This window comes from Rhinoraja longicauda, chromosome 3, assembly GCF_053455715.1.
Source record: "Rhinoraja longicauda isolate Sanriku21f chromosome 3, sRhiLon1.1, whole genome shotgun sequence".
Lineage (NCBI taxonomy): Eukaryota > Metazoa > Chordata > Chondrichthyes > Rajiformes > Arhynchobatidae > Rhinoraja > Rhinoraja longicauda.
This window is the reverse complement of record NC_135955.1, coordinates 100,305,434-100,316,026: the sequence shown is the minus strand read 5'-3', so window position 1 is coordinate 100,316,026 and position 10,593 is coordinate 100,305,434. Positions and strand designations below refer to the sequence as shown.

General features: G+C 43.5%; 1 protein-coding gene across 1 annotated transcript; it reads right to left on the bottom strand.

Annotated features, from left to right (window-relative positions):
* Positions 1-1,018: 1,018 nt before the first annotated feature.
* otpa (orthopedia homeobox a) lies at positions 1,019-10,346 on the bottom strand. Its single transcript, XM_078397104.1, has 3 exons — positions 10,211-10,346; positions 9,444-9,856; positions 1,019-1,611 (listed from the first exon to the last, which is right to left on the bottom strand). The coding sequence occupies exons 1-3, from the start codon at positions 10,245-10,247 to the stop codon at positions 1,111-1,113; spliced, it is 951 nt and encodes a 316-aa protein (XP_078253230.1). The 5' UTR covers positions 10,248-10,346; the 3' UTR covers positions 1,019-1,110.
* Between the last annotated feature and the right edge of the window lie 247 nt (positions 10,347-10,593).

Here is a 10,593-nt window from a genome sequence, read left to right as displayed (position 1 = left end):
CCGCTCGGGTGACGGTGCCACTGGAGGGCAAGACCACAAAGTACGCTTCGCCTTGGCGGAGATTGAACCTCGCTGCATTGTGGCGTAAAATGGATCCGTTGAGCCAAGTGCGAAAGGTGTAGAGACGCCAATATCACAAACATATTTGGCATTGACAATTGACTCTTGCGTGATCAAGATTGGGTCCGAGACAATATTTATGATTTTTTTTTTACGAGATATGGAACCACTGCAGATAGATGAGGTCGAGAGAAAGATCTTCATGAGTCTATTGAACAAGATCCTGGCCTATTCTATTCTTGGGCGAGATGAACAAGGGAAATAGTGGCGTTTACGAGGCTTTTAGATGGACACGTGGGTATGCCGGGATTGGAGGGGTATTGGTCATGTGCAGGCAGGTGGGCTCAGTTTATCTTGGCATGATGTTCGGCACAGACATAGTGGGCCGAAGGGCCTGTTGCTGTGCTGTATGTTCTATGTTCTACGAAATCAAAAGAGAGCACATGTGCCAACTCCGTGAAGTGCATCGAAATGTAACAAGGGTTTGTGAAGGCTGGCCATGTTAATATTATGTGTATATGAAGAATAAAAAATGCGTGGAAATCCAACGCAAGTATAAGAGACCCCTCACATTGGTCATAGCTCTCTCTCTGTGTGATTTAATATGTTATTGCAATAGGTCATCTTATGATCTTTGTGGCTAAAGGGATCAGGGGGTATGGAGAGAAGGCAGGTACGGGATACTGAGTTGGATGATCAGCCATGATCATATTGAATGGCGGTGCAGGCTCGAAGGGCCGAATGGCCTCCTCCTACACCTATTTTCTATGTTTCTATGTTTCTATGATCTGGAAACGTGGTTGGGAAAGGTGAGGCAGCAGATAACCGAGATCACCGCCACTGATCGGAGTTCTTGAGGTCCGACTCCATTCATAATCGTGCCTCTAGCATTTTCCTGGCCTATTCATATTTTAAGAGTTTGACCAATCTCCCTCCCTCCCTCTCCCTCCCACCTCCTCTTTTGCGTGTGGGTTACTGAAGGACGTGTTTCGTATCCTGAGTCGACTCCCTGGTTTTCTAGACGTTGGAGAGAAGGGGGGGACGGCTGGATTAGGTGAAGCTCATGGACACTGTGTGCTCGAGCGCTTTGCGACGCAGGGAGGCGATGCTGGTCCCCCGCCAAACGTCGCTGTCCGGGGATGTGCAGAGCTGCGGCGAGCCGCCGGTAACGTTGCCGGGGCCGGCCAGCGAGGCGGACACCATGCCTGGGAAAGTGGGCTGGTAGAGGTGGGACTGGAGGCCGCCGTTCGCGCCGGCCAGGCTATTGGCGAGGCTCATGGAGTTGGAGGGGCCGCCGAGGCTGCACTGGGACAGGGACTGAGCCATGGCCTGTTGCCGACCCAGGGCCGGCGGCAGCTGCAACTGTGACACCCCCATGCCCGCCGTGGCCCAACGGGTGTCATTGGCGTGAAAGGAGCACAGGGTGTCGCCCATGCCGGCGCCTGTGAACTGGGGCAGTCCTGGCGTGGGCAGCAGTGTGCCAGGGGAGCGGAATACATTGGTGGTCTTCTTGCGCTTCTTCCACTTGGCGCGGCGGTTCTGAAACCACACCTGAAAGCAGAAGGTAGAAGGGAAACGCAGTCAGCAAGGAAATAACCCAGAGGGCGAGAAACACCAATATCATTGCAGAAACACCAATATCACCAGTCTGAAGAAGGGTCTCGACCCGAAACGTCACCCATTCCTTCTCTCCTGAGATGCTGCCTGACCTGCTGAGTTACTCCAGCATTATGTGAACAAATACCTTCGATTTGTACCAACATCTGCAGTTATCTTCTTATACTCATTGCAGGAAGGAACTGCAGATACTCGTTTGGATAGACAATAGACAATAGACAATCGGTGCAGGAGGAGGCCATTCGGCCCTTCGAGCCAGCACCGCCATTCAATGTAATTATGGCTGATCATTCTCAATCAGTACCCTGTTCCTGCCTTCTCCCCATACCCCCTGACTCTGCTATCCTTAAGAGCTCTATCTAGCTCTCTCTTGAATGCATTCAGAGAATTGGCCTCCACTGCCTTCTGAGGCAGAGAATTCCACGGATTCATAACTCTCTGACTGAAAAAGTTTTTCCTCATCTCAGATAGACACGAAAAGCTGGAGTAACTCAGCGGGTCAGGCAGCATCTCTGGAGAGAAGGAATAGGTGACGTTTCGGGTCGAGACAATATCAGGCTGGTTGGGTAAAAAAGCCTGCAGGTTTCTTTTACACGACCCGACTCAACCTGAAATGTCACCGATCCATGTTCTTCAGAGGTATTTATTCACAAAATGCTGGAGTAACTCAGCAGGTCAGACAGCATCTCAGGAGAGAAGGAATGGGTGACGTTTCGGGTCGAGACTCTTCTTCAGTCTGAAGAAGGGTCTCGACCTGAAACGTCACCCATTCCTTCTCTCCTGAGATGCTGCCTGACCTGCTGAGTTACTCCATTCCTTCTCTCATGAGATGCTGCCTGACCTGCTGAGTTACTCCAGCATTTTGTGAATAAATACCTTCGATTTGTACCAGCATCTGCAGTTATTTTCTTATACTACATGTCCTTCAGAGACTCTGCCTGACCCGCCGAGTTACTCCAGCACTCTGTGTCCCTTTGAGCAAACCAGCTCCTGCAGTTCCTTGTTTTTCGTCACGGGTTTAGGTTCCTTATTGTCGCAAACAACGAGGTACAGTGAAAAGCTTTGTCCCATCAGATCAGACATGCCACAAATAGATACAATCGAGTCAAAATCAAGTACAATGGGTAGACCAAAGGAGGACATGCAGAGTGCAGAATATAGTTCTCAGCATAGCACCATAGACAAAGTCCAATGTGGGATGGAGGTTAATCGCTCAGCGAGTGCCCTCGCTTACGGGAGGAAGGACCGTTCAGAAGCCTAATGATGGAGGAAAGGTTCCGACCCAAAACGTCACCTATTCCATTTGTCCAGAGATGCTGCCTGACCCGCCGAGTCACTCCAGCATTTTGTGTCTGTCCACCTGTCATTGATACGCACTCCCTCCCATTCAAGTCCTGACCAGGCCAACGCCTGCTTAACTTAGGATATCCAAAGATAGTCAGAGAGTTGTGAATCTGTGGAATTCTCTGCCTCAGAAGACAGTGGAGGACAATTCTCTGGATGCATTCAAGAGAGAGCTAGATAGAGCTCTTAAGGATAGCGGAGTCAGGGGGTATGGGGAGAAGGCAGGAACGGGGTACTGATTGAGAATGATCAGCCATGATCACATTGAATGGCGGTGCTGGCTCGAAGGGCCGAATGGCCTCCTCCTGCACCTATTGTCCATTGTCTATTGTCTATAGATCTGATCCAATGGCCCGATGTCCCGAAAGTGGGGCTTGGTAGAGATTGACCACGAGTTCAATGGCGGGTCACAAGGAAAGGGGGTTGGTCGGGATGGAGGGGGTGATCGGGTGCCTTTTTTTTCTGAAAGAGTTAACCAAATGTTGGTCTCTTCACACTGAAGGCCTGCAAGACGGGTGGCACTGTGGCGCAGGCAGTAGAGATACTGCGTCGTAGCGCCAGAGAGCGGGTTCCATCCTGACCACGGGCGCTGTGTCTCTCTGTGGTGTTTGCACTTTCTCCCTGTGACCGCGTGGGTTTCGTCCGGGTGCTCAGTTATGCCCCTTTTGGCGTGTAGGCGGTGATAGAGAAAGTAGAAAAACATAGAATTAGTGGTGGTTGGCGTGGATTCGTGGAAACAGGACCTGTTTCCATACTGTATCTTTCAATCAAACGATGCCCTAACTATGAAATAGAACAAGGGGGAAGGTGGGCTGGTCGGGAACACTGGACCATCTCCAGAAAGGAAACTCGCACTTTAAAAGTATCTGAAGGTAGTAGTGTAGGGAAAAAAAATGCTGATGCTGGTTTAAATCGAAGGTGGACACAAAATGCTGGAGTAACTCAGCGGGTCAGGCAGCATCTCTGGGGAGAAGGAATGGGTGACGTTTCGGGTCGAGACCCTTCTTCAGACTGAAGTAAGGTAATATCTAAAGTGGGGTAACAGGGGGTAGGGGGAGGGGCAACCTCCTTGTCTGACCAGGGTGACGTTTTCAATGAGGAGGGAAATCAACACCATAAATAAACCCAAAGTGTGTTATCATTCCAGATAAGCATTGAATCGGGTACTTTGAATGGGGAAACAAGATTGTAATATGACATGTAGTAGTCTGTTTAGGCCTTCATACGCATAGAGGGTATTAATCGAAGGTATCACAAAATGCTAGAGTAACTCAGCAGGTCAGGCAGCATCTAGGAGAAAGGGAATGGGTGACGTTTCGGGTCGAGACCCTTCTTCAGACTGGAACCACGAGTAGAAAAAACGTTGTACTGGGGAAGTAATGTGTCCGTTTATGCAGGAAGTCTTGAAGTGTTGAAACACTTTAAAGAGCAGGTTGAATTGAATCAAGAGCACTTCGCCATCTATTGCTTACACTTTTAGAACTTTCGCAAGTTGCTTTATAATTAATTGTTTCCCATTAGTCCGTGGAGTTCCACTTCAGAGCACGCCGATATAAAATTAACTCAAGATGCTGTAAATTAATATTATTTTCAATGGCTTTGCTTTGGAATCCTGTTGGTTCCACAGAATGCGATCGCCATTCGCAAAGAGTCCACGGGTTAATTAAGGACACATAAGATGTTTAATGTATTCCGAGATTGTTCATTGTGTGTTCGCGGTGAAGGCCATATGCAAGGGACGGCAACAAAATCAGAAGGAGTAAAGTTTAAAGGAGAATTTTTTTTTCACAGAGTGCCTGGAACGGTGTTAGGGCTGGTGGTGAAGTGGCTTTTAGGTAGGCACATGGATATGCAGGAAATGGAGGGATATGGATTATATACAGGCAGGTAAGGATTGGTCTTGGCATCATGTTCGCCACAAACATTGTGGGCAGAAGGGCCTGTTCCTGTGCTGTATTGTGTTCTACGTTCTATGTCGTTCTAACTTCCATGGACGTATTGCAATAAATTTCAAGGAAAATATACTCGAACAAATGGTGAATAAATCTGCATTTTCTAAGCGAAGGTACGTCTTAAATCATTGCTTGTTAATCCTCGGGCAATTCCGACCATCCATTTCAAAGACCCGAGGGTTTACGATTAAAATATGAGCTGTTTATACCTTTGCTTAGAAAGTAAGAATGATTTCGTCCAGAGATAGATGCAAGACAACAGTATCCATACTCTTTACACAGGGCTAATTTGTGATCATTTTGCAACAGCTGTGAAATAGATTGGAAGCAAACGTATAATAAGTAATGCTAATCATAATAATGCAAATGGTGTTGAGAGAAAGGTCGACAGACTTTAACCAAAATTAAAGGGGGGAAATAGAATTCAGAGTAAATAAAATATTATTGTAGGAAATAAAAATGCACATTAAAAATAGCATCTTCCAGAAGGATACCGATAAAAATAAATCGTTATGGACCGAAAAAATGATTGAAAATTATAAGTTTCCGTGCTGCCTAGCATTTTATTTTTTAAATGAAAGCCATTCTGTAAGGATATTGTTATTTTATTGCGCTTTCCTACAATCCTGAGAAGGTAACTCGGCGATTTTTAACGGATGTGGTCATTTTTTAAAAATATAGCATTTAGCCTGTTAAATTTTGCAGGAAACTGTGGGTTTATGAAGACATTGTAATATCGGCAATGATTAATGCGGGGATTTTGTGTGAAATCTCCAGCTCTGGATGTGCTCGGAGCACAGATTCATTCTGACCAGCCAGCCGTGAAATCCCAGCGAAATTCATTACACTTTAATAGTGTTAGAGAAAATGCAATTTCTCATTCCATTAGAAAAGTGGAAAATACTTCCAACTTGTCGCCTATTAAGATGTGGCAGGTGACGAAGCATTGCATATCTACTATACAGAGCGGCAGGTTAGAGGCAGAATTAAAACACGTAATTAGGAAGAAAAGATGAATTCTCAAGGATCACTGTGCAGCGGTTATTTCACTGATATGGGTTTTATGTAAATAAAGTATTGGAAGCTAATTAATACATGCTGGAGACTAATGATTATGCTGATTATATTGTATTTTATTGCATGATTTGCATTATTTTCACATTGTCATTTAATAAACTATTTCAGCCTAGAGATGATTCAGAAACGGGCTACTTGTAATTGTTCAGATGAAAATTTTTAAGTGAATAAATAAATTTCGATATTGGCGAGGCTGGAATGGAAGATTGTAATAAAGCTCTCTTCGTAATGTACTGTTGGAAATGGAGTGAAGTTAGACAAGTGTGTTTTCTTGTCTGGTTTTTTTTTGTGTGTGCGTGAAAGAGAGGGGGAGACTCGGGGAAAGCTATTGTTCAACGGGTCCCTGGAACGAAAAGTGATTTATGTTGTAATGTGTTGTCTGTGGAAATTGAATAAGTGTTCGATAATGTCTCCTTTTGTGTGAGATGACAGGGACCAACTGCAAGACAAACGTTAAACGGTGATGAAAAACAACAATAACGATGGAGATTGAACTAAAATAAAGATCGTTTATATAAAAGATAGACACAAAATGCAGGAGTAACTCAGCGGGACAGTATATAAAAACGTAGGATTTGGGTTTTTTTTAAACTGTACAATATTCCCAACAAACGAAATGCTCTGTTTTGAGAAAAAAAATCTCAACAAAATATCTTGATTATTTAAAAATATGTTCATATTTTATGTAAATCTGATCAAAAGATTAGAAAACCCCTAAATAAATGAATACATTCGTCACTGTCAGATAGCGATTACCCAAATTCTAAACTTACAATAATTTAAAATCTCGCTGTAAATATTATCCAAAATTGTTGTGATAGGTGATAGACATATCTTCACCTCAAGTTTAAATCTAATTACGGATTTAGTGATAATGACATATTTTTAATTCTTCAGACAAATTCTTGTAATTAATTTTAAACTGAACATTGAGCTACGGATAATGTAATCACCGCCGTCCTGATTTCTTTCTACAAGGTCTGTGCTAAGATTTCACTGATTTTATTTTGAACAGACATGTGTTATTGGAAACTTTCAATTGTGAAATCTTGCGAATCTTCCAAGCTATTTATGAATACTCTGTGGTATTTTAAAAACGCTGTTCCAACCATAAAATATCAAAGTTATCGACAATAACCAGTCCCTGTGGACTAAATACGTCTAGGGCAATAAAATACATCAAATGCGCTATGATTCTACTTACTTCTGTCTTGTGATGTTTAACTTCATTCAAATCCTCAATTTTAAATTCCAGACCCAAACATAAACGTAATCCAATAATAAGCCATTCATGTTTAGCCGATCCCGCTCTGTGTCTGTATTCGAAATGTTGATTGTTTTCATTTCTGACTCTGCCTCCGATTGTTTAGATTATTAAACTCTCTCTCTCTCTCTCTCTCTCTCTCTCTCTCTCTCTCTCTCTCTCTCTCTCTCTCTCTCTCTCTCTCTCTCTCTCTCTCTCTCTCTCTCTCTCTCTCTCTCTCTCTCTCTCTCTCTCTCTCTCTCTCTCTCTCTCTCTCTCTCTCTCTCTCTCTCTCTCTCTCTCTCTCTCTCTCTCTCTCTCTCTCCAGTAAACACTCGAATTAAAACAATGGAATCCTGTTCAAATTTCACATCCAATCTTCCCTTCACCGAACGAGAGTCTCTAGAAGTTTTGAGTCATGTTTATTTATCATCTATAAATTTTTTTAAGGATATCGTACTTTTTAGGTGTGTTCTGCATGCAAACGTCCAAAGTGTAATTCTTTGCTCATTCCATTATCTGCTTTATCATCGGATTAGAATTGCTCTCATGTTAAATCATTGGGCAGCCGATGTAATGTCCAGTGTCAGCAGTAATTACAGATAGCCGCTTCGCGTGATTTACTGATTATACCGTTCGTCAAAACCCGGAAACCTCACAAACCTCCACGTCTTTAAGGGAAAAAAACAGCATTTCCTTCTACTCTCACTGTTCCCAGCGCACTGAGATTAGTTTCACTGGCCTGCGTTAATTTAGCAGCCGCAGTGGTTTGAGCGTATCTGTAATTCTTAACACCGCGGACATAAATCTTAAAATTAAACCAGATGCCGGCTGCATCTTTAGAAAATCCTGCAACTTCAGAAAATGCTGAATTTCGTTTACGGACTCGAACTCTGTCTGATTTCCTTTATTTTGTATGACAATTATCCGGCAATTTAATCAGAATTTTCCACAATGAACGTAACTACCGTTTTCCAAATTCTAAAATACATTTTCAGAAGAGTCACATCGTTAGAATTAAAACTTCAATTTTATTTTACGTCAGTTGTTAGTTTTGCTTCGTGCTTTTACGCTACTCCAGGTCTACGTGAAACTTTGCCTCTCATCCCTCGTTTCATCTTCGAATATTTATAAAAGTTTTAAAATCATTAAAAAATTCATTCCTGGCGATAGTATCATAAACGAAATATACAGTAGAACCGCTTTGCAAATGCCAACTCACAAAGACCCAAGTAATACCGAATAAAGAACGAATAATGTAGCAATCATTCCTTAAAGTTACCTGTGGTTTATGATTGTTTTTAGTATTACAATACCCCTGATGGACTGATCTCACCTATATTTCACCTCACCTACATTTCACATATTCTATTTCATGTCTTATATTTCACGGTTATATATATATATATATTGAGAGTGCATTGAATTGATGCTCTGCTAGATGATATTATTGAGGATGGCGTGTGAACTGAATGAAAGATTCCCCAAATCCTGATGCCGTGTTTGTTCAGAGACCGGATACCTTTCAGCTTCTATCTTTCAAAAGCCAGTCTTCATCCAGACTTGATGACGGGTTGTTAATAACCCGAAACCTTGTCATATTCTCCTGTCATCTCTTATGTTCTGCGTTTTTTCAGAATTGCACGGGCTGCTTTTTATTTTTACGCGTTTTTAGTTTTAACCGCTTGAGGTTTGCAGGATGCAACCCGCTCGTTCAAAAGACCTTTATCCATCCGATGATCTAATTATCCTGCCTAATATTGAACATTTCCGAAAGTCTCCACATTTATCCACTCAATGCAGAATTAACAACCGATAGATTAATTTCGTCACTAACCAGAGTCTACGAAGAAAGCGAAAGAAAATCTAACACCTTAGATTTTTTTTAAAAAATCGAATCCAGTTTAAAAGTGAAACCTAAAATGCCCCCCTTCATTCACTCTTTGCGTTTGCATGCTTGCATGCAACATTTGAGACAGTCGTACAAAAAAAAAGATACTTTCGAAGTTATTGATACTAACTTTCAGAATTTGTTAGAAATATCCAAAATCTGTTGAATATATTCTTTAAGGTTAACTTTAAGGGAGCCGCTTTTATCCCGTTTGGAAATGGGTCAGTTCGCCGCTGTGTTTTGTCGCCTTGTTTCTTACCTGTACCCTGGACTCGGTGAGCCCGATTCGCAGAGCCAATTCCTCCCTCATGAAGATGTCCGGGTAGTGTGTCTTGGCGAAGCTGCGCTCCAGTTCGTTGAGCTGGGCTGGGGTGAAGCGCGTCCTGTGCCTCTTCTGTTTCTGTTGGCTCTGCTGCTGCTGCTGTTGTTGTTGTTGCTGCTGCTTGTCAGTGTCTTTGCCGCTGCCCGAGCCGCCGCCGCTGCCGCCGCCGCCGCCTCCCGTGTTCGATCCGGCCGAGGCGATGCTTTCTCCCGGTAGCAGGGTCGCTCCTTCCACCGTGTCTGAGCCCGGTGGACAGTCGCCTGGGTGGCCCGAATCGGAGCCACCGGGTCCCATCCGACACTTCACCGCCTCCCGGTGCACGAGCAATTCAGCCGCGGCATCCTTCATTCCTAATAAACAAAACATAGCAAAAACAAACACAAATCAGGTAGAAATCCAAAAATAAAAGAAACAGACAGATGTGGGGAAGGAGAAAAAAAAACTTTCTATCAGTTGTTAACATCAGTGATAGATTCCCCCAACTCAAACAGCAAATGCGACTCCCTTAGATTGATTCTAAATCAAATTATTGCAGTAATTTGAAACTAAAATAATTAATTTTAGATAGAATTAACTAATTTTCGCTGCATTAAAGCGGAGTAACGAGGAGCCTGTGAACGAAAGCTGTTATCTTGCAGCCCCGAGTGACACGTTCTTGGAGAGAGGTTTTTTTGAGGAGAGCGGAGTTTAGCTCGGATACTCACCCAGCCGGGCGTCCAGGAGGTCGGCGTGTGAGAGCATAGCGCACCGCTCCAGGGTGAGATTCCCCCTAAAAACCGGAGAGGTTTTAAAAAAAATACTAAAAAAAAAAATTACAAATTTCTGTTTGTTGTAAAAGGGGGTCTCTTGCATTATAATCTCCTTTAGAGGGACGGGGTGGTGCTTAACAGTTGAATGAGCCCATGAGCAGCCCCAAATCAGGGCCAATCAAAACTCAACGCTGCAAATGTCAGTGCAAAGTGAGACTCCATTACGCATGCCTTAAGGCAGTCCCTCCTCAAACACTCAGAAGCCACTCAGAGCATTTACAATCCTATTTCTGCTTTCTAAATCTGATTTATTAGCTTTCAACGTCAAATATTATGCC